Below are 23,919 nucleotides of genomic sequence, written 5' to 3' on the forward strand. Positions count from 1 at the left end.
ATTAAGTTCAAGGGAAGTAGCATCAAGTTGGGTTACTGAAATAAAACATCACAAAGAACTCTCAGAGCACGTAACCTTAGCCAGAGAACTTTGTTAGTACCAAAAATCAAGAAATGATATAGCTTTTATTATGGTATTCAAATTCATGGGTCCCTTTCATTCTTTTTATTTAAAAAAAATCAATTTTACTCATGGATTTTTTTTTCCAGTTCACAAATCAAATGAACTAGATCTATTCATTAGAAATAAATCTGTCTCAGCTGATGTCCTTAAGTCTACTTAATGAACAAGCATGTGGAGTTGCATAGATGTGGCTGCCCTTGCAGATACCTAATGGAAACAGTGATGTCTGTTCTACAACTACTCTCCATCTGTCTTAGCCATAGAATAAAGTCATTACTATTGTATTGTTCTTAAATCTTCTCGATACATATGGGAAAATTTCAGTTAAAAACTAATTTCCTAATAGTTGGGATGAACTGATATTAAGATATACTAAGCTAAAATGAAGATCCCTAAAGTAGGGAATTTTTTGGAATTTTTCTTGGTAAGATTAAGCAGCCCACTTCCTTGTACATAGAGGACAGATGAGGAGCAGGAAGACGTGCAGCCTGAACTCAGGGAATTACAATTTAAAGTAGGTAATAGTGACACTGACAACTGAACTCAGCTGATAAAACAAAATGGACATGGTGGTAGCAGAAGGGGGGAAGGGAGTGGAACAGAGTAGAAACTCTTGTTGCTGAATTATGTCCAAACCATCTCCACAGTGGTAGCAGTGGTGGAAAGAGAAGGGGAGAGAAAATAAGACACATTTAATGTTTAGCATTATTGAAAGAGACGAGAGACCTAACAGGAAAATTGATGAAGAAAAATTGAATATTTTGCCTAATGTGCCTTTATATACATCTTAATAGCTTGTCATTTCTCCAAGACTCTGACAGATTAACTTATCTTTAAAATTTTTTGAGGTTATAGATATCTTTACTGGAGATGCCATGTGCATTTAGATGATAAATAACTTGGCAGTGTTGTAAAAAGGCATTTACATTCATTTAATCTCTCTGAAGTACCTTCCTTTATTAGTACATGTAGTGAAGCAGCCACTATAGTTGAAAGAAAACTCAAAAGTAGATACAGTCAATTTCATACTTGATACTTCGCTTTTAAAAGATGACTTAACAAACTGTAGCAACTAGCTGATAGCTTTGGTTTATTTGCACCTATCTCCCACATGGAGTAATAACATCTACTTTCACATGTCCTAGTCAAGCCAGCTAAATAGTTTTGCATCACATTCAAACAAAAAGTGTATAATTCTCACATTACTGAGTGTGAAAAGGAAGCTTTGCTTTTTTTTTTTTTAAGTTTGTTTCTCCTATGCTTTTGTTTCTGAGCAGTCTTTCAGCCGCTTCCTTTGCTTTGACTCAGAATCAATTCGTTGTGAAGCTGAGTTATGTATTTTGTTCACTGTCACCCTGATACAGGTCAGGGTAATTGTCCTTGGTAGCATGGTTCACTCCACTAATTCTTGAGAGTAAAATAGCAGGGGAAGCTGTGAAGCTGTGAAGTCAATCTGCATGAGCCACCTAACAGCAGGTGTCAGGTGTGTGTGTATATGAAAGAAAAGGAGTAAACAAAGCAAAACTGGCTAATAGCATGACTTCGACAAAATTCTCTGCAGGATGAGAACCTGCTAAAAGCTGAACTTTCTGACTACTGCTCAATGCCATTTCATTTTTCTACCTTTCAAAGAGTCAACACGCTATTTTAAAGCTCCAGAGCTCTTTCCCATTAGGAAGATTGAGAGGCCTACCATAGAGGACAGGTGAGATCACATGGAGAATTTTTGCCCTGGATTGAATGGCCTCGAAGTTCACTCATCTCCACACCCCTTTTCTGGCCATGTCATTTTGCTGCTGCAGTGGCATGCAGTGCCAACTACTTCTTGCACCCAAAACACACTCAGAAGCAAAACCCACATGTATTGCACGTTACGCTCATGCCAATTGATGAAAAACAATGATTACCATTTATAATATTTCAACCCACTTATACGTGTATGTGCCTATGAAAACACATCTTTTGATCAATGTCAAGTATTCCACTAGTCCTTTTGGTGTTCTCTTCTCATTTTAATACACATTAACAATGTTGTTATATACATTAACTATATTATATATTTTAATCTATGGCCCAGGCAAGCCAAAAAGTTGGACGTATTGTAAGGAATACCTCAATTCCAAATAGTGCAGAAAGCAGCAGCCGCAGCTTATGCCCACAGCAGATGAGAAGAACCTTTATCTTGAGTATGCTCAACATCTAGAGTTGAACTCCTCCATTTCTCCTTATTTACATAATAAAAATATAATCAAAACTAATCTGGAACATTCAGCAACATTACTGAGTATACCTTTAGTGACACTGAAGACAGGCCTTTGGCCCAACTTGATGTGCCATACTCCTGAATAGGTGGGCTTTTCACAGCTAATTTAAACAAGAGCTTGTGGTTTCATAATGTCTCATTCAAAATTTTGACAGTAGCTGTTGTTTTCTGGCTGTATATCCTTGCTGCTGTACTGTAAATGATGGCCATGTGTGCACACATGCCTTGTGGAGGAGATGAAGTCTTTGCATATTTGCATAGCTCAGGAGAACATTCACAGCAGAGGAGTCTTCTGCTTCAAAAGGGTGGCTGAGAGACGATTAGATGATAGCAGGCATGATCTACTGATGTGTCTGGTTTAGGCAGAAGAATAAGACCTGCAAATATACTTGACCTGGATACTACACTGGGAAACCTTCTGATCTCCTGAATAGGCAGGCAGCCCACACACAGGAAGTAGCTTGTTTTGGTTGACCCTGATAATTTATGTTAATGATCTAATTGTTTCACAAACTTTACACAGATTCTGAATCACCCTGACCTGAGCTTATTGTTTATGTACCTTTTAAACATTTCACAACTCCAGGGTTTGGACCTACAATACAAGTTCATTTATTCCAATTATCACTAGATAGGACAAAAGTTACACACAACATGTCATACAAAAAGGAACTGAAACACCTGTATGCTGCATTGAGTGGTTTTCATACTCAAATCTCATTTCTACAAATTACAAAGTTGTAAGAGGATAGTAAGCTTAAAAAGTCAGCCTTCCACAGTTCAAGAACAAAAAGGCAGTAGCCAAAAATTCACAGGTTAGAAAGATAAGAGCAATGATCTGACACCAGCAGAGCTCTCTAGCACATGTCCAGGTTTCTGGATTCCTGCAACAAACTTTGTCTGTAACCACTGTTATGAAAAGATGCTGTAGCACCTGTCCTTTCCCCAGTACTAAATAGTTCTAATGTGGCTTATTCAGGACGTTTGGGGTTTTTTTCCTCCTATATATGGATATATTTTACACACGTTTTGTACATAACTGAAATGTATTATCAGAAAACCCATTTACAATCAGTGCAGCTCCAAACCTGTCTCAGTGTTGCTTAAGATCCTGTGTAGAGCACTCCAAATTCAAGTATAGAACTTGCAGTTATCCTCACCAGAAGTTTCTCCTTCTTTACAGTCAATGAGAAGAACCACACACTTGTAGAAACTCCTCTAATTAATTGCCATTAACTCTTCCACCATTGCCCTTCACTGATCAGGCAGGGAGCCTAAGCGACCTAAATCAGATGTAAACACGCAATCATCTTATTTTAGTGATATGTCACTGCTATATCTTTTTTCATTTATCTTTATTAATTTCCTTCTATTAGTATGCTCAAGATTACAATAAACATACATTTTATCAATGTAACACTTCCCGCTGTAATGCTTGTGCATTGCTATTCATAAATAATACACAAACCATTAAAAAGCTCTCTATAAAAATACATTATTTTGTGGTATGTCTGCTTGTACCAAAACAAGAATAAAATATAGACAACTCTATTGACAAGTGCAAGTGTTGCATATACCACTGATGCAAAACAGACAATACCTAACGCTGAGCCATTACAGCATTTCCTTACATGGAACAGAATCAAAACTAAAGAGGGAAAATTACTTCATCCAGTGAACAAAGTTTGTGGGTTTTTTGTTTGTTTTTAAAATAAATATTCAGTATGTAGGCTTTGAAAAGATTAAGCTATATGTATCAAGTCTTTTTCATTAAAAGCTACAGATTATTGAACAAAACTGAACCCAGAAAAACTGCCAAGAAACAAACTTGCTATATAATACAGCATGCAGGTGTTTGTGTTTATAAATTATATATACATAAAAATAGGACTAAAAGGATGAAATTGTTTTCCATTACAGAAAGGAAGAGAGCAGTCCAGCATTATCATTTAGTTACTACATACAACTGCTTTAGCTCCTGCAGGCCCAGCTCATGCTTTTGTTCCTTGTCCTGCAGGAGTTAAAACCAAACCTGCCTACTTCTGTACCACCAGGATAAAACAAGGAAAGGCTTTGTTTCTTGAAAACTCCACTTTTTAAAATATAACCTATGCCTATAGGATTGTATGTTTTTCACACACATCTTGCAACATCTGCTGTATCATTTTAGCATTTGTTCAATTTAGGAGCTCTCATTTTAGAAATTATCTAAAGAGAGTTGAGTCTTTTAGAAAATAGAACCAGGCAAAGCCTAGCATATAATAAAGCACATCTCGTTTAGTTGTTCCAGACAGACTTCTTCAACCATCAAGACCTTAACTTTCCTCAGTTATAAAGTAGATCTAACACTGATCAGCCTGATTTCAAGAGTCTGAAGTAACTGTAATCTGCAGGTGCTTGCTCTTTCTGGAGGGAGACCGTGAAACACCAGGAGAAACTGGATGGGATTTGAAAGAGTTGTGTAGTGGCCTCGGTTTACGTACTTGTATGCCAGATAGCCTCAAATCCTTTTAACTTTAGTGTCCCAGAGGACACCACAACTGTGGGATGCCAGGAGTTGTTTCCTCCATAGTTCATTCACTCTACCTCAAGACATAGAAGAGAAAGGCAGAAATTGCTTTAGGAACTAAAGTTTAACCCACCCAGATGTGTCAGAGTAAGTCATCAGCCTAGGAATGGAAAAGCAGCATTACTTTTCCCTTTGTCATGCTGTCTAATCTTTTATTTTTTGATAATCCTCAAGTAACATTTTCCCCCAAACAGCATAGCAATATATTTTGCTATTTATGGCTGAGTGGCAACAAATTGAACTGCAATGGGAAAGCAAAGTATTTACACAATAAACCCATAAATCATTTTGTAATCATCAACATGCATTTCTGCTGCCAATTAGAAACCTAATTCACTGGAACTGGTTACTCACTACATTATACAAAGGTTAAAAAAAAGTTATTTGTGCTTCACATTCTGATAACTGGGATATGATAGTAGTGGTCATCCTCAGTCAGGAGAGAAATCTCATTCCATTCCCTTCGGTATTCATTTGGACAGTTTACTTGAAATTTTTCAGTATTAAATCTATGCAGTCTGTAAACTTTGATCTTTACTTCAAGCAGGTATCCAAGAAGAAACAGTTCAACCTAAAAATGAAAGAGGTTATAAGAGACTTATTTCTAGTCTTAGAAAACAAAAATGAAGACAAGGATAAGACAAGTCACTTATCTTACCTCAAAACAGTAGACGAAGAATTGCAAAGGCTTTTTTGTAAGAAAGTAAGGAAATTAAGAGTTTCAGGATATTCTCAATGTCCTAATCATCTTTCTGCCGCTCTTTTTCATATTGAGGCTATTCTGGGTAATACTTGCAGCTTTGGAAACATCCCTCTTTTACTTGACACGACACAATCTGCTCCCAAACTCAGCTCACACACTATTGCACTAAGGTGCAATAAGGAACTAATGTTTAATAGATTGATACCTTGAAAAATGGGAAGCCTGCCACCTTCTGATCACTTGCTACAATGGGGATACAATAGTAAAAGGAAGCGCTTCATGCATTTTAAACTTGAGAACTGGTTCTTCATTAAGATGTCTTGCAAAGGATTGTTTAAACTGGAAAAATGCTTTGGAAAAGTAACTCATATCCTTGAGCATAGCCAGACACGGATCAAAACAAAGGTGAGTACATCCTCTAATGATTGACTTTGTAACTGAAATAGATTATGAAAAATGATTTCACCCATTGGAAAGACTACGTCTATTGATACCTCACAGTGTTTACTTCCAGCCCAGCAAGAGAACTGTCCACACTTTTGTTCAGCTATTTTTTTTTTCCTGGAAGTCTTCACTTCCGTACATCTCAAAAAAAAAAAAAATGGGCCGAGTATCACAAATGATATACAGTACATTTCCCCAGTCACATCAGAGATGGGATTACTTCTGTGATTTAGTTTTTCATTTGTGTCATTACCTGGTCTAGGCAACCGGAGTCACCTATAGCATTCAGATGATTCATCATGAAACTCAAAGGGTCAGATGAAGTATCCCGAGCAAAGAGGAGGCGAAAAAGGTAGGGTACAGGTTCACCCCTGTTCTTTATCTGCTCGTAGGCTTCAACAACTTCGTAAAGCATGATAAATTTTATAGCCTCATATAGCTTGTGTTCCTTGCTCTCGTCAGAGAAGAGTGCGTTACACATGTTTCTTCTTTCTTCGTGATCTTTAGTACCACTTATTTCAGCCCACTAGAAAGCACATAGAAGAATGCTAGTCAGCTTACTAAGAATTTAGATGAATAACCAACTCATTAAGAATTCTACCTAATATGAAAGACATCAAAATAGAAGCAGTTGCCACTCCATACTGTTGTACTGTTCCTGTGGCCAAATGTAACTGCAGATTAGCCAGTGGTTTTGACTGATTTGCAGTAAAATGTGAAATCCTAGGCACTTTGTTTTCCATTTATCTACCTGAATTTATTTGCTACAGACTGCTCAAGGTACCTGAACACTTATGATAGGCTATGAGAAAGCAAATCCAATTCCTCTATACAAAAGCCACCCACCATTATAACAGAAAATCCAGCTATGACTGACAGTAAAATGTGCAACCACCAAAAGCATCTCAAAGTCATAGGAAATCAGCATAGGTGCATCAAGTATACACTACACTATAAGCAAAGGTTAGATTAAGTGATGACTCCTGACTTGTTTTTAACTTACAGCATCCAAAATTCAGTAATTTTCCTCAAACGAACCCTTTCTGTTAGAAGTTAGGCTTGCTTAAATTCTTTAAATGCTAAGCCTAATACAGAAGTAGATCAGTTAAAGGGAACTTACAGAAATTGGACATGATATTATGAACTGTATGTATTTGTATGTCTTTAGTGTGTTCTGATTATGAGGTCAAACTAAGTTTGTTAGCCAAGAATGGACAAGACAAAGACACGCAGGACAACAGCAAGCAGAAATTTGTTGTTCTGCTCAGCTTACAATTGAAGCTCCTCAGCTCTGTGTTGCTCTAGAGAGGTTGAAAGCTGGTGCACATACTAAGCAAATGAGTCAGCCAGGAGATGAACAACACTGGATTAGATATCAAATGAGAAAGATTAAGACATCCAGTCCTGAATACGGTAGATATAAAGTCATCTGAAAGCAAGAGATTCTTCAGGACCACAATAAGAGATGATGCTCAGTGACTAAGATTCAACTCAGTTGCAGTTAATTCTGTGATTGTATTTATGTGCTGAAACTGCTAAACACCAAGAACTGTAACTCAAAAAGTCTGATTTACTTCACTAATTGAGAAACAGATGCTGGAATATCCTCACGCATCCTGAAGACCATTCTTACAGATGAAAAACAAAACCAAGTGGATAAAACATTACTAATTACCCCTCTGCTAGAGGACTTCTACCAGTGTGAAAAGTCTAGAGTACAAACTGCTGACTGACCTATCCAACCTAGGCCCAAAGACATCTGCAGGAAAGAGCCATGAGGATGGAACTGGGTAAGGCAGCAGAGCTGGCTGCCTCCTGCTTAGCAAACTGGCAGGCAATTCTCTGCACCTTGCTCACTTTAGGTAAGTCAGGCATGAGGAGGCTCAGTCTCATGAGTCTGTGGTATGTAACAAGCTCTTGCAAAAGCGTGCTAGTGTATAGCTAACATTCTTCAAAAGCCTCAAAATACTAGTGCCTGCTTTCCTTTCATCTTCAAGTCATAGTTATAGTAGAATTGCATCTATAAGCTTTAGGCACTAAAAAGCATTTACTGAATTTGGCTATTCAAGTTTCAAGAAAGTACATAAAGTTTCTCACTGTACTTGCAGAGCAATGAGGTAAGCAGTTAAATACAACAGAAACCCAATTCCCTGTGCTGACTCTTTTTACACTACCAAAAGCATTCATGAAAACAGGCATAAGTTCACCTCACTGGCCAAACGACATTTTTTTAACAACTGAATAAAACTAGAAATTAGACCTCATAGAATCACAGAACCACAGAATTGCTCGGGTTGGAAAAGAACCTTCAAGATCATCAAGTCCATACCCTAACTCATGTTCAGTAACAGCATAATGCGTAAAGAGGCTGCTCTGAAACAATCAGTCAACTGTATGGATTTGCTTACCATGCTGACTTGAAACTTCTTTCTGTACAAACATCCAGTTTGAATACATCATCCTAAGGGACTAGTATCAAGTTATAAGGAAAAGAAGATTAAAAAACAAAAACCAAACAACCCAATGCTGACAAATACAGAGCAAGTAGGATAAAATGATATTTGCACAACAGAAGCAATAGGGATGCTGGGGATAGCTTGTGGCAAACAGAATGGAAGCAGTTCCAAGCTCACACAATGACATACTAGCAGACATCCTAGAGGAGCTCAAGCAAAAATGCAAGTTCCTGCCAGTCTGAATTTTCATCTCTTTTTCAAGAGACTTTGATGCTACTAAACTCCCAGAGTGTTTAGATGCATAAATAAAATTAAACTCCTGGCTGGGAATACAAGCAATCTGGTTTTGCTGAACAGACAGGGCACTGAGGCTATCAGATCTTTGCATTCAAGCATTTCAGCTTACAGAGAAATTATTAAAAAAAATTGACAAAACATTAAATGGAGAAGGGAACACAGGAAAGACAACAGAAGAAAATGAACCATTTGTTAGTTCCCTCCAGTTCTGGGAGGGCATATAGGAGGATCTCATATAGCATGTAGTTATTTTCATTGAAGTGATGAGATATTGTGGAAGGTACCTGATGGTGATGGCAGATAACCATGCACTAACAGCTGTGGGGAGGGGGACCTCCATAACTTGCAGGGAGATGGAGTACTTAACCTAGAACACCAAAACCTGAACTCCTCTGCAGAAGTGACAGCTTGCCCAGCAACTGAGCTCTCTGAATCCAGGAGGCAGTCAGACTGCCATAGAAATATGTAACAAGAGGATGATCCCTAATTCAGTCTCAACTCACTTAGAAGTGCTTTTATGTCACCCAACCACCTTCTGAATACTCACATTTGTCTTTAATGTTTCCATACATTTGCGTAATTTTCCAAAGGCATTAGGACCTGTGTAACTTTCTGGCCCAAAACTGTATTGCTGAATCCAGTTGCAACCTTGGGAATACAGAAGCTTTTCAGGAAGCTGGAAGGAAAGAAAGTCAATTAAGGAGAAATCATAACCATAACAAGAAGTAGACTATAAAATTATATAAACCTGCCTACCAAGATTGTTAACGCATTTTAATTTATGATGTGATTCTATCTTCTGGTTGTATAGATCAAACACAAATAAAAATAGGCTTCAGAACACATCAAATATTAAAAGGAAACTCAATTTGGCTGCCAAGTCCTTAAGAAACTTTTTAACTAGTGCCAGCCAGAAAAGAAGAAAACATGTTCTCAGCAAAATACACAACCCATACTCTGGAAAAGCTGGATGTATCCAAACTCAGTCAGGCTTCTAGAATTCCAGGCACCTTCCAGCTGGCAGATGTGCCCCCACAGGCAGCAGTTACAGATCCCCACCTCCTTGCTGCTGTCTCTTGACAGAGCTCCAGGGACTTAGGGCAGAACTCACTCTGCTCCAGCAACATGCTGAGGACACTTGCTTGATGCTTTCTTCAGCTATGATCTCAAACAAGCCACTGGATTTTGCATGGATGTGAATGAGGAGGAGTCAAACATCCTTTTGGGTTAAGGGACCAACATATAACAGAGTGGCAGCAATGTTTATCCTGCTGCTTTTTTTTTTTTTCCTTTAAGCCTAATTAAATGTTCATTTAATTATATTTGGATCAGTGACACTTTTTCAGTGAAGCACAGTTCCAACAGTTTTTAAAAAGTTCTCTTTAAATTCTGATAACAATTTTCCTCTACTCCCACTCATACAATATCACTTCTCTTGCTTAACAAAGACAGCTGTCTGTTCTGTGAATTCCTTCTGCAGTGCAAGGGCACCTGGATCACATCCATTTAGGAACTGAATTTTACCTTTAGTATGTCTCTCTCCCTCATCCACGATGGAAAAGGAATGCCTTGGCTGAATATCTGAAAAAGCACAGCTCTTAGGACGCAATAGTTGTCCTTCCTGACTTCTCGCAGATATTTGATATGATAGTTCTGAAATAATTCACTGTATGCCTAAAAAAGAGCAAATAGAAATTTAGCAATAAACAGTTAAAAACTTAGATCAAACTTGTATTAAACTGGAGTCTAACTCCAACTACTCATAGCAGAGAACTAGGGAAAAGAGGGAGTATATTTATAAGCTTTATATATACAAAAGTGATTTAACATCATAGTTTTTGTAAACAAAATTGGTACTGCTCCTTAAGAAAGACTCTGTGCTCTTTCTAAACTTGGCTACTTGCTCCAGACTTTGCACTGTTGCTATCATAAACATTACAGGATCAACCAAATCAGAAAAGATCAGTAAGAAATTTGCCATAGCAGCTTTAACCCTCGTCACTTCACAAGTTACACCAGTGCATGGAATGGAGCAGCAAGAGAGCAGGAAAAACATCTGGAAAAAACTCCTTTTAGCAAAAACATCATCTTACACCTGAATCTACTATGCAACAATGACCTAAGAGTAAGGAAGAGTGGGGACAACTGCAGCCAATACCTTCTTGGCTGTGTAGTTTCCCTGACTCTTCCTTTGCATCACTGTGGTAACTGTAAGCCTACTGTATTCTTTCTGCTGTTTTGAGGAGTTCAGGAGGCTCAAAGAAGGATCAGATGAATGCCAGGGCCAGCACAAGACATGTCCTGGGAACATGTGCCAGGAGCAGATGAGAGCAGGGAGTCAAGGCCTCTTCTTTCAGGATGACCAGATGTATCAGCAAACCAACAGAACACATAAGAACCAACAAAGTGAGGAAAGTGGAGCAAAGGACTTCCTGTTTGGTGACAGCAAGCAGATGAGGCTGGTTTAGGTTTTCGTGACACCTCATTCTAAAATGTCTTCCTTACTGTGATAACCTCAGTCCATTATAACTATCTATTCACTAGACTCCCTTGAGCCTCCTTTTCAGCTCTGATCATCTAACACACTGGAGGACCTTCTGAAAGACCCACTGCTTGATACCTATTTGCAAATCTACTAGAGGTTATGCTATCTTTAGTTAGTTACTTGTTCCTCCAGATCAGCTTCAGCCTTGCTATGTGTTCCGAGCACTTCTGGCATTGTTGTTTTTCTGCATTTAATCTGGAAAAGTTGGCTCCTTTCTCCATTTACCTTTTGGACATGGCTCCAGGTTTTTGAAAGAGCTCTTCTTTTTTTCAAATAACTCCTTTATGGAGCTTTTTATCCCTACCAGATTTCTTCTACACTTCAAGTCCTTACTACACATTTGCTCTGTGACTCCACTGCCATGACCTAAAACAATATGCCAAATACACTAACCATAAATACTTAGTTTCTTAGCAGCCTTTTAGGTTCTTTTTAACAGACTTCCTCATTTTTATGCACTTTCCCTTTCTGAAGGTGCATGCAATTGTAATGATTCTTTTGATTTGTTGGTCTTGTAAGAATGTTGAATACAAGTACACACTGTCTCCTGCTCTACAGAAATGAAATTAGAAAACAGTATTTTGAGGCAGATCCTGTACACTACTCAGGACCAAGGTAAGGGTTACTTCCTTTCTTGAAGGTTTCCTGAAAAACTTCCACAGAACAGCTGATGACAGCATCTTGAATTTCATCCCCATAGCTGCTGTCCAATGCAGATAGTCAGTCAATCTCTCTCATTACTACTGCCCTCCCTGCCCTCCTTCCTTCCCTCCCTCCCTCTCTCTCAGCATTACATGTTCAATGTTCCCATCATTCTTAGATAATCAGAAATACAGACTGGTGTTGTATTTGTCCCATGCTACTCTTAAATTTCACAGCAGGATACTAGGATGTAAAGTCACAGTTGATTAACTGGATTTGATGCTAAACCTTAACAGATACTACTACTGTAGCACCAGGATAGCTACTTTAGCTAGAAATTGTATGGGAAAAGTAGAGATCCAGCCCGTGGTTTCTGAGACTCCCTTGGTGACTAACACTTCACATAGTTGAAACAGAGAGCTATAAAAAGAGATATTTGCTTTTCTTCATCACTTGAGGCCCAACCCCACCACAAGAATAACGACCAGCATCTGTCAGGCCCTTCAGAGCACTATGCCATATCTGCCAAGCCCTCTGCTGCACTGCCTCTCTCAAGAGGCACAACTGCTAACAGCCCTCTGCACATGCAATAACTTAGGTATTTGTGAGAACTTGCAGCTGCCCTTTCTGCCTGTTAGGGGTATAAGCACAAGCACACAACATACACAACTGAAAAACACATAAGTAGACAGAAGGCAGCTATCTAACATTACTGAACCGTGAACTAAATAAATCCCCAGCTCAGGAGTTCAGCCATCGAGGACTGAAAGCCTGATAGACATATGATTATTAAGATGATTGCAGCTGGCAGCTTAAAAATACAAGAAACATTGCCTAAAACCAGGCTATTTGGGCTGCAGCACTCAGGATATTTTCCCAGTGTTGTAATGAAAGTCATCCAGAGCACTCAGAACTACTGCCTGGGTGGCTTGAACTATGGGGAAGAACTTAGAAAAGATGCAAGACTAAAATCTGATCTAGATTGCAACTGCAGTCTTTATGCATGGTAATGCTGTCCATTTCTCATTTAAGCAGCTGGTGCAGCAAGCTCTGGGAGCTGTAGCAGCTGCTTGCACTGGAACTGCTCTTCTCAGGTAGTTCTCCCCCATCCTCATGCAGAGATTAACTCTTACCTCCTTCATGTGTTTGGCCTGCTTTGTTTCTTCTCTCCATTTTCTTGCACTATAAGCAAGAAGATCAACTTCTTCCAACACGCTGTGATTCTCTAAATCAAGATTAATTTGCAAATTAGTTACCTTCCACTGTTCTGCATTTAAAGGGCAGGGTGGGGATTAATGAACACAGAATGACAGCAAAAGATTACTTATGAGTTTTCTTTGAAGGTAGCTGCTCCACCTGAAATTCAAATGATAAAACAGGTGTCAAAGAGGAGTTATCAAAGGAAAATATTTACCAAAATAAGCAACAGCATAGAAAATTAAAAGTCTGCAAACTACCATGTGAATTGAAACCTACCGTTTCAATAGCTGTGCTAAAAAGCTGTACAGCCTTCTGCAATACCAAAAGACAGCAACGAGGAAAGACATGCTTAGCATTAGCTGTAGTTTCACTTTTTGCCACACGAGACACAAGGACTGCTTGGTAGCTCTTGTCCAGGACTGCACCTCATGACTTCCTGAAATAGTGAAAAAAAGAATCTTTTCACTCTTTTGCAATATTTACTTTTTTTTTTTTTTCCAATCATCCAAGTGCAATGCCACTGCAATTAAACACACAACATGAAATGCAAAAGGAGCACTATACTTAGTGACTCACTTCATTGTTCAACTGTCTGAGCTTTTGGCTGTATTTCATTTATGTTTCCAAGCTTTTTGTCCACACAATGAAGGCTACATATAGTCAGAATACAGTGGAGGTCTTCACAAGACGACTAATATCAAAGCAACTGTCCAGTGACAACAAGAAGAATTGCTTCAGGATATGCTGGTCCATAGACCCATACAGTCATTACTTTGCCATTAAATCAAGGTTTTACAGACAAGAAATTGTTGGGAGTTGTAGTCTGCAAATGCACTATATAAGGCAATAGATCACAGCTAACTATACACCATGTACATGCTACAGGAAATAAAGGAATGTTCCTGCTCAACTTGGACAAGTTTAGGGTCAATGTGAGACTCAGGAGAAATCTGCTCCTCAGAGATTTAGTAGAAAGCTCAGGAGATGATCAACGAAGGGACTGTGCTCTCACTGTTCTTCACAGACATAAGCCAGGACAAGCTTGCTTTGTTCTCCTGGTACTACTGGGAAGGTTAGAGATGGGTTTGTTAGTCTCCTACTAATCAGAAAATCTAGAATTGAGAGGCGTACAGAGGCTGAAGAGCTGATGACTGCGGTGTTTGCTCCCTAAGTGAGAAATGTATCCTCTGACTGAAATTTCAGAATGTGAAATTCCCGGAGTTTACAACCAACAGCTGCTCTATTAACTTCTTAATTGACTTACTACAAAATTTTTAAAATAACTTCATTTTTTTAAAAGGCATCTCCAGAGAAGGATAAAAAGATCCCTCCCTAGAGAGTCCATGACGGCAGTAATTCATTCAGCATAGATTTATGCCAGTTGAACTTTTGCCCCTTCTGGCTCTAAAGGTTTTCCATGCCCTGTCAACAGCTATCCCGGCAGAGCTGCACATGGATTCAAACCTTGGTAACGAGATAAACAGCCACGCATGCATTTTTATGAGCATTGCTGCATACATACAAAGCACTGCTGATATTTAGTCTTTCTTGATATTCAGTTGTTTGAAGAAGTTTTATTACAGGATGTCCTACGTAAGCTGTCTGGAAGCAAGACCCATAACTGGTCTCTCCCACGAGCAAGAGACAAGTTAATGGCTGTAAATGTAAGAGAGTTAATAAACTTTGAAGAGGTAATCGGAGGAGTTTGGGCGTACTAGTTCCTCTTACACAAAATCTGTGCTGCTGTGAATGCCTTTCATGCAAGACAGACCAGTTACCTTCTGCACTCACTATTGTACAAAACCAGTGATTACTGGTTTGGCCAGCAACCCTGCCTGTGGCAGGGAGACTTGAACTTGATGATCCTTGAGGTCCCTTCCAATTCAAGCCATACTATGATAATTCAAACAGAATTTGTTAACAGCTGTTTAAACACAAGGTACCTAAAGAAAGACACAACCTTCAATTCCATTACTTAAATGATCACACAGTTCTTTTTTGAATAAACTAAAAAAAGTGAGAACTAGTCTGTCTGTTCAACTGACATGTCGTTTTATCGGGTACCAAGAGATGGATGTGAACAGCTGGACAGTACTCAACATTTCTTCCTTAACTTCTTTTACAGGCAGAAATCTGAGAGAATTGCATTAGCATGAGCTCTTCTGTTAAATCAAAGAATCTCTTGTAAAACTTTTTGATGGCACTAATCCTGCAAAGAGAACATACTGAAGTCCAAGAAAATCCATTTCAATGCTCAGGGTAAGCAGGAACATGAGCAACTATTCTCCAAGGAGTGCTGGGAAGCACTGGCTTACCCATTTCAATAAAAAAAAAAATGAATTCATATCAGAAAACAAGCAGTAATTAAATACTGTTCACACATTTTTATGTTATTTGTGGATTTATAAGTTGAAATTTCCCTAACATAAAACCTAATAAGAGATGGGAAACCCTGCAGACATGTGATTTTGACTATCTTCACTACACTTTTATTACAGCATACTCTGGACTCCATAAACTTCCCCTCCTGTCAAGGGAAAGCTGCTGTACAAACAGCACTTTGTGATCCAGATACTACTTTCAGTGCTTATGTCACTCTTAAAAATGTAATTACATTTTTTTTATTCAAGTAAGTGACATTTAGAAGTGGCAGCTGGATCACAAAGTACTGCTGATAAAAATACATCATGAACAAAATATGAATCAAAGAAGAAAGCAGTTTTAAATAGGTCTTTCCTCCCCCTATCTGCCCCCTCCAAAATTCTTCAGAAAATGGAGAGCAATTAAATAATAACACACTGGTGGGGGAAGAGTAAAATAATCCCACAGACTTTTCAACTCAATTAATTCCCTCCTCTTCCCTCTAGAGGCAGATACAGAGCTGCTGCCCTGCAACCTGACATCTTTTTGATGAGTGACTGCCACATCATCAACCTCCTGCTAGTGCCCAAACCTTGAGGTTTCACCCTGCCAAAGACAGCAGGAGGGGGACTCTGAAGAAAAAGACTCCCACAAAAAGTGACGAATAACAGACGTCTGCAACATATGCTTTTTTCACAAGTAACTCTCCTAGCTCAAGAAAAGTCACTAAAAAAAAAAGAAAAAGCCCCATATCTGACCCTCTTGTAAGTTTTTTTGAAGGCTGCCATCTTGAAAACGTGTGTCTGGTGAAACACAAGATGCGTGGGATCAGCCTGGGGACCAGTACACACTACCTTATGCTGTGCTGGAGCACATTCCAGTGTGCCCATGCCTGATGGCACCAGTCAGCTTTTTACTCCTCCCTCTGTAACAAGGCCATCAGAAAGGTAACGGAACATCTTACAAAATTAAAAGCTGACTGCAAGATTTCTTTTAAGAACGTTCCTCTTCACAATCCTACTTCAAATTTGGTGTTGAAAGGAGGACTTAGTATGAAACTTGGCTATTTTGTACCAACAACTATCACACAACACTGTGCCTAGTTCCTAAAAAGCAGATATATTCTTCTCCAAAGAGCGGAACAGAATGGGTCCCCTAGATCTAACCCTCCTTCTCACTCCTCTCTTGAATACAGTCTCTAGGAAGAGAGACTGAGAATTCCTGACCTTAATAAACGCGTAACTCACATACCTTGTATATCAGACCATTTTCCAACTCTCTTGAATCTCCATCTGAGGAACTTCAACTGAGTACCTCAACTAACCCAAGCAAATCTTGGCACCAGGAGGCCTGAGTCTGTCTTGGCATTCTTTGTGTCTTGTCTGTCTTTACTGCATGTAACATTTTTCCAAATTATGCAGAATAAGTTCCAGAGTATGTTATAAAATTGGCTAACTCCGTCTTGTAAGAGGAAATGATCAAACTTACCCTTTTAAAATGGGTATCTGTTCTAAGTGATGCACAGATGTGTATATACGCATCAAAATAGGCAAAAAGCTATTACTTATACAGACTGAATAGCTACAGTAGACTCCATCCTGTCACCTCTTATAAAGAGAAATATGCATTTTAAGTAGTGCCAAGTCATTACACACTTCCTTTGATTTCCCAGAGTTTAATATCAGCACCAGAGGAAAAAAAAAAAAGAACCTATCAAAACCAGAAGTGATTGAGCACAGGGTACTGAATCAATCACTGCTTCCCATATAACTGTTTCACTAAGAAACTCTACCAAGCAAAGCAAAGTCAACTTGTTGAGCAACTTTCTCCACCTGTTCCGACATAACAACTACAGGTGAGGATTTCTTATTGGTATAAGTAGGTTGTTAGAGGTAACAAGGTAATAGAGATCATATCCAAACACTAGTGGATTGCTTTCAGTTAGTTCAGTTCAGCTAGTTCCTGAGATCATGAAACAAAATCAAATTATGACCTTTCCCTGCAGTGCTAATGATCTGGAAGTACTTGAAGGCCTCATACCCAGAGAGTGGTGGTCAATGGCTCAATGTCCAGATAGAGACTGGTGAGTAATGGGACTGAAGCTCTTGAACATCTTCATCAATAAAATCAGCAGTGGAATCAAGTGCACTGTCAGCAAATTTGCAGATGACGCCAAGCTGTGCGGTGTGCTCAACATGCCGTTGGGATGGGATGCTGTTCACAGAGACCTAGACAGGCTCATGCACTGGACCCATGTGAAATTCATGAGGTTCAACAAATCAGGTGCAGGGTTTTACATCTGGGTCACGACAACCTCCACTCACAGTACAAGCTGGGGGATGTAAGGATGGAACACAGTCCTGGCAAAAAGGACGTGTGGTACTTGTGGATGGGAAGCTGGACATGAGCCAACAATGTGCCCTTGCAGCCCAGAAAGCTGACCATATCTTGGGCTGCATCAAAAGATGCATGACCAGCACGATGAGAGAGGTGACCCTGCCCCTTTGCTCTGCTCAGACCTCACCTGGAGCACTCCATCCAGATGTAGAGTTCTTAGGAGTACAGGAGAAACATGGACCCATCAGAGCACATCCAGAGAAGGGCCAAAAAATGATCCAAGGGATGCAACATCTCTACTATGAGGACAGGTGAGAGAGTTGCGGCTGTTCAGCCTGGAGAAAAGAAGGTTCCAGGGAGACCATAAAGTGACCTTTCATTATCTAAAGAGGAGCTGTAATAAATAAGGCAACAGACTCTTTAGCAGGATCTGCTGTAACAGGACAAGGAGAAATCATTTCCATACTAAAAGAGGGGGAAATTTAGATTGGATATAAAGAAGTTTTTTATGATGAGGGTGGTAAGGCACTGGAACAGGCTGCTTAGTGAGATGCTGGAAGCCCCATCCCTGGAGACGCTCAAGGTCAGGTTGGGTGGGGCTCTGAGCAACCTGATCCAGCTGTATGTGCCCTGTTCATTGCAGGAAGTTTGACTAGATGACATTTAAAAGTTCCTTCCAACTTGAATGATTCTATGAAAAGTGAGCCATTTACAGGCAAAGACGGTAACTGTCAGTGACAATTTACCAAAAGCTCAACCATGCCTACTGATGAGAGCTCAACTTCAACCTAATAACAAAAAAAATCCCAGCTCCAAACTGTTACTAGAATCATGCAGTTACCTAGAAAATGGAATTTTTCATGTGGCACAGAGATCCATCACTGGTAAGAAAGCCTTTATGTACCCAGCTGGTCTGCACAGAAGTCACAAGTAACTCTCAGCCCGACTAAATCCATTATTTTGAGGAAGCCCACTCCAAACGTTCCTTTTCTGCCTTCTGCCACACCGCATGTTGAGTCATTCCTAAAGCCACTCAGGTTTGTTTCTTTAGCTTGCAGACACAACTCTTCAACATGCCCTTTATAATTTTTTTTTTTTTTGTTGCTCAATCCAAACTGACAGAGTAAATACTTTCCTCCTGAACATCTTCTTTTGCTTATGTTTCACTAAGAGGCCAGAGTGATATTAATACTTTGGGTTGACAGTTTAGATAACTAAAGCTTCAAGCAGGGAAAAAAACATTCAAGTTTCTTCTTTGCAGTAAGGTGTTCTGTTCTTTTCCTTGTTAAAATCCTGTTTGCAAGACAGTATGTAGAATCACAGAATGTCTTGGATTGGAAGAGATCTTAAAGCCTGCCAGCTCCAAATCTCTGTCATGGACAGAGCTGCCACCAACCTGGGGTGGCTCAGGCTGCCAGGGCCCCATCCAGCCTGGCCTTGAGTGCCTCCAGGGATGGGGCACCACAGCTTCTATGGGCAGCTGCGCCAGTGCCTCATGTCCTCTGAGTAAAGAAATTCTTCCTAACATCTAACCTAAATCTCCCCTCTTTAAGTTTAAAGCCATTCCTCCTTATCCTATAAAGTCGGTCCCTTTCCTGTTTGTAAGCTCCCTTCAAGTACTGGAAGGACGCAATGAAGTCTTCCCCCCAGAGCATTCTCTTCTCCAAGCTGAACAAGCCCATATCCCTTTCTTCACAGGAGAGGTTCTCCAGTCCTTATGAGCTGTACCTACAAGCCCATCCCTCCCTACACTCACTAGGGCCCAGCCATCTGCACTTCTCTACAGATGGCTGTACTGCAGGCACTCTCTTCTGGTGTCTGTCCTGGTCTAGCAGGCTGTAGTGATGGTTGTGCACAGAATAGCGCTTGGATGTCCCTGGTGGCCTTCTGTGGTTCATTCCCAAACAGCAACGGGAGGCCCCATAGGGTCCTTTGCCAAAAGGCTGCAGCTCAGGGGAGAAGGCAGACAAATGTTTGTCCACCTGGCAGGCACTCACTGCAGAATAGCATTTAAACTTCCACTTGTCAATAAGCAGTTATCCCAAGTGACAGCCAAGGAAAACAGCAGCATCAAGTAACTCGTGACAAACAAACAAAAAAATCAATTTGTCAGAGCACACTTATTGTCTGAGCATTATCAGTGACAGCTGTTCAGTCTTACTGGCAGTGCATACATCTAGCATCAGGGTCTCACTAAGACCCCACTTCCAAAACCTCCCCCGTCAATTAGGCTGCATGCATGCAGATCATCATTCCCACCGCCATTTGTCACAGAAGACCTTGCTGCTGTACCCCCATGACTCCAATTTTACATCTGCCTGCACACCACAGCCTCTGAAAGTTCAACAGAGCCTGCAGGTCATGCAGCACCACACAGAACTGTGTATTTTTTCACAAAGATACAAAGCAACATCTCCTGGCAGTGCATCAGATAACAACATCTGTGCTTTCCACCTAGGAATGTGCAGATCTTAATTCCACTGTGTAACTTGTCTGCCTGGGATGATGACTGCTTGTCTCCTTTCCTCTTTCCAAGAAGGATCAGAAACAGAAGGCAAAATATCAGCCATCACTTTTAATATAAGTGACAGGAATTGCTCTTACATCCCGTTCCCCCTCCTCTCCATGTCCAACCTGATGGAAGTCACACCCCCAGCTTCATTCTGGACAGCTAATGCCATCACTTGGAAGTAGATGGGGTTTTAAACTCTGCTCTCTCTTCATCTTTGAAGGGCACCAGTTTCAAGCTGACATTTTAGTTAGCTTACACATATAGCCATCCTCTGCCAACATTCTGAAGTGCAATAACATGCATTTCTGTCCTAAAACCTTAAGTAAGGTTTCAAGGTAAAACTTTTCAAGGTAAAACTATCTGCATGAACATCACTTACACATTAGTTACCTGAGAAAGGTTTGGGCATTCAGTAACTTTGGAACATGACAGCATCATTTTTAGAAGATCCACAATGGCACAAAATTCTCTATTTTTAAAATCTTCAGCTCGTGGCAAGCGTGGCACAGCTAAAATTCAAGCACAGGAAGTGACACAAAGTGAAACCAGAACTGAAGAGCATGCAGGAGCTCAGCAGGCTGCTCCAGCAGGCACACATATTGCTCAGTGCTCTGCTCAAAACAAAGCTGGGAGAAACATGCAGGACAGCTGTGTCACATGGACCTGAAGCAGGTACCAAAGTCTGCAGGATGACAGATTGTGACAGACTCTGCTGAGGCAGCTTAGTCTCAGCTCACAGTGATGAAAACCATGCTGGCATCTCCCCTGCAGCAGCCAACCCAGCACTTTGCCCCAGTGCTATGGCACTGGGTGATGGTCAAAGCCCCACATACATGACAATGTCAAGACGATACTTCCTGGATTTTTAGTCCTCCACATTAATGCAACACAGCTGAACTAAGACAACACAATTGTCCTGGTCAGCCCACGGCCTTCTCACCTGACAAATGGTCACTGAAAGCAATCTTTGGGCATCACAGGTTGCCTTGAATCATATCCATTTGCATGGGCATGTGGTGCAAGCAGCACCTGTCCTTGCTGGTGACATGGAGAAAGGAGCTAGGGGCACACCTCCTGACTTTCTCAGGAGCTTTCAGCTCTGGTCCCTGAGGCTGCCAAAAGTGGATGGTATTGGTCCTCAGCATCAAAAAATGGGGAAGAAACTACAAAGTCAGAGTAAGGCTACAAAAAAACTAGAAGTTGCTGACACAAATTTTTCAGGAAATTCATGAAGTGACCTGCTGTAGCTCTGGAGTATCTGACAGCATGTTTGCCTCCACTGGAGCCTTCTCAAGAAACAGACAGGAACACCTCTATCTCCACTTCTTGTCACTCTGGGGTACAAGTTTGATTTCATACAGGTTCAGATGACAGATAACCCAACCACATGTTACACTGTTAATTGGAAAAAAAACAAAACACACAACAACCTCTTCATCATACCAAATCTTGTAATAACTAACTAAACCACCTAGCACCTTGGTACTGGTGCTAGGCCCAGGAGTTGGATGTACTGTCAGAAACTCCCTCAAAGCAGAGAACAGATCCATAAGCGACTCAGGATCAGATGTTGGACAGCAACTCTTGACTTCAGAATACGACTCATTTAGAATGTCTGAATAAAGACAAGATTATAATAGATAAGGCCCACTAGTAATTTTTAAAGAACAATTTCCTAGCCTAAACCAAAAGGAAATTAAGAAGCTCCTTAAGGTGAGCTTTATGTAATTCTATAATCACTCTCACAAATTTACTGTGTACTGACAGCAGCATAACTGTACAACCTTTGGACACCTGCGCACTGGTTAGTCACTCATATTTTCAAAACATCTGAATGACAGCCACGCTCACCCCCCCTCATGTCATTCAATGGCACTATGACACCCACAGCTCATTTGTGTGGGGGCAGGAGATACGGGAGAGAAGCGTTTCTGAAACCTCAAACTCATTTGCCTGGGTAATCATGTAAGGTCAATTGCTTTCAGACATGAAGCTCATGGAAAATTGCAGGCCTTACTGAAAAACCTGTCCATATTTGTTGTCGTAGTCTTGAGAGATAAGACATGCAGATTTAACCTGGAAACTGTATCTAAGAAACAAGGTGGACAGAACATCGTGATGATGCTGAGTGGGAAAGCCATATCATTCATCGAGGAACCTGGTCCAAAATGCTAAACAAAATGAAAAACAAACAAACAAAAACAACTTCTATCCCTATGGCAAAAAGAAACTTGGAACTATGAAAATGAAGTATTTTTTTCAGCAGCCCAAATCTGAAAAGCACCACTAAAAAGCATTTTACTGCTGCTTTTGTCCTTGAAAATCATATCTAATACCCTTCACCTTTTACGTGACCCTTATACAATACTGCCAGTATACCATATAAATAGGCACAACTGCAGCTTTTCCTCATGGTATCTCTTTCAATTCTTAAATAATTTATTTACCCAGCAGTAACAACATACAAGGAACAAGCTTCAGTGATTATAAAACAATTTTCTGAGATTAAAATCCCAAATGGATCATTTATTTCTTCCTACGTCCTACACGTTTTAACTCCTTGTTTTAGCACTTGCAGACACTGGAGCAGGTCAAACAAGTGGGAGTAACTGCAATTTCACATATTATCAAAGAGCACCACATAGCCTTAAAATACACTTACTAAATAGAATCTGATTTCTGTTCTTTCTCCAGCAAATGGTGGTATAAGCTGAATTAAGTTGGTGCAGCTCCTTCAAAGAGCAGACAATTGGTTCTTATGAAAAGCAGTGCAAAACGAGAGAGCTGGACCAGCAATCACCAAAGCAGAAAGTGCATGCAGCCTGAAGTGCATGGCTGGAAGGCAAACAGGCAGGGCACGGCATCCTCACATAATAAGACCCACTTGGCAGTGACTTCAGAGACACATGGTACTAAGGACTATAGGCAGCTGGGGAGTGGTTCAGAAAGGACGCGTGGTCATCCTCCTGAGCCTTCCCAAACCACATGCTCATTTCTGAACTCCTCTACTCAAGACCCTCACCTTTCCAGTGGTACGGAAGCCAGCCTGCAACATTTAAATTCAGATTCAACATGGTGAAAACTAAACAAAGAGCAAAAGCCCAAACACACATCCAACATGAAATAGCACATGGTGCTTTAAAACCAAGACGAACCATGTATGTTAAGGTCTGATCACACAGAGCATTCAGAACACCCAAGTTCTCAAGGAAAAAACAAGAAACTAAACTCCAACATATAAAACCCTATCAGGAAGAGCTGTCACACAGCCTCTCCTCCAACAAAGCCCGACGGCAGTGCGCAGCCCTCCAGCCCAGCCCCAGGCAGGTGCTCTTCACCTTACACAGCAGCGTTAGCCTTCCTCGGTTCACGGTGCCGCCCCCCTGGGGAACTCGCGGAGCACTTTTCGGATATTCCCATTTTTGAAAAACAGCCTCAAAGAATTCAGATGGAAAATAAAACAATGA

General features: G+C 40.3%; 1 protein-coding gene across 3 annotated transcripts in view; it reads right to left on the reverse strand.

Annotated features, from left to right (window-relative positions):
- Positions 1–1,345: 1,345 nt before the first annotated feature.
- Positions 1,346–23,919, reverse strand: part of OTULINL (OTU deubiquitinase with linear linkage specificity like) — a 26,429-nt gene continuing 3,855 nt past the window's right edge. Inside the window, exons 1-9 of one of the 3 annotated variants that reach the window (XM_010708501.3) lie at positions 23,791–23,913; positions 20,843–20,961; positions 13,519–13,678; positions 13,367–13,398; positions 13,176–13,267; positions 10,380–10,529; positions 9,403–9,531; positions 6,356–6,628; positions 1,346–5,526 (exon numbers count right to left, since the gene is read on the reverse strand). In XM_010708501.3, the coding sequence (XP_010706803.1) occupies positions 5,347–5,526; positions 6,356–6,628; positions 9,403–9,531; positions 10,380–10,529; positions 13,176–13,267; positions 13,367–13,398; positions 13,519–13,678; positions 20,843–20,861 (1,035 nt within the window). In that variant the 5' untranslated portion in view covers positions 20,862–20,961; positions 23,791–23,913 and the 3' untranslated portion in view covers positions 1,346–5,346. Of the gene's footprint in view, positions 5,527–6,355; positions 6,629–9,402; positions 9,532–10,379; positions 10,530–13,175; positions 13,268–13,366; positions 13,399–13,518; positions 13,679–20,842; positions 20,962–23,790; positions 23,914–23,919 lie in introns of those variants that run through there. The other 2 variants (XM_010708502.3, XM_010708500.3) reach the window with 2 other exon arrangements.

This window comes from Meleagris gallopavo, chromosome 3 (genome assembly GCF_000146605.3).
Source record: "Meleagris gallopavo isolate NT-WF06-2002-E0010 breed Aviagen turkey brand Nicholas breeding stock chromosome 3, Turkey_5.1, whole genome shotgun sequence".
In the NCBI taxonomy this organism is placed as follows: domain Eukaryota; kingdom Metazoa; phylum Chordata; class Aves; order Galliformes; family Phasianidae; genus Meleagris; species Meleagris gallopavo.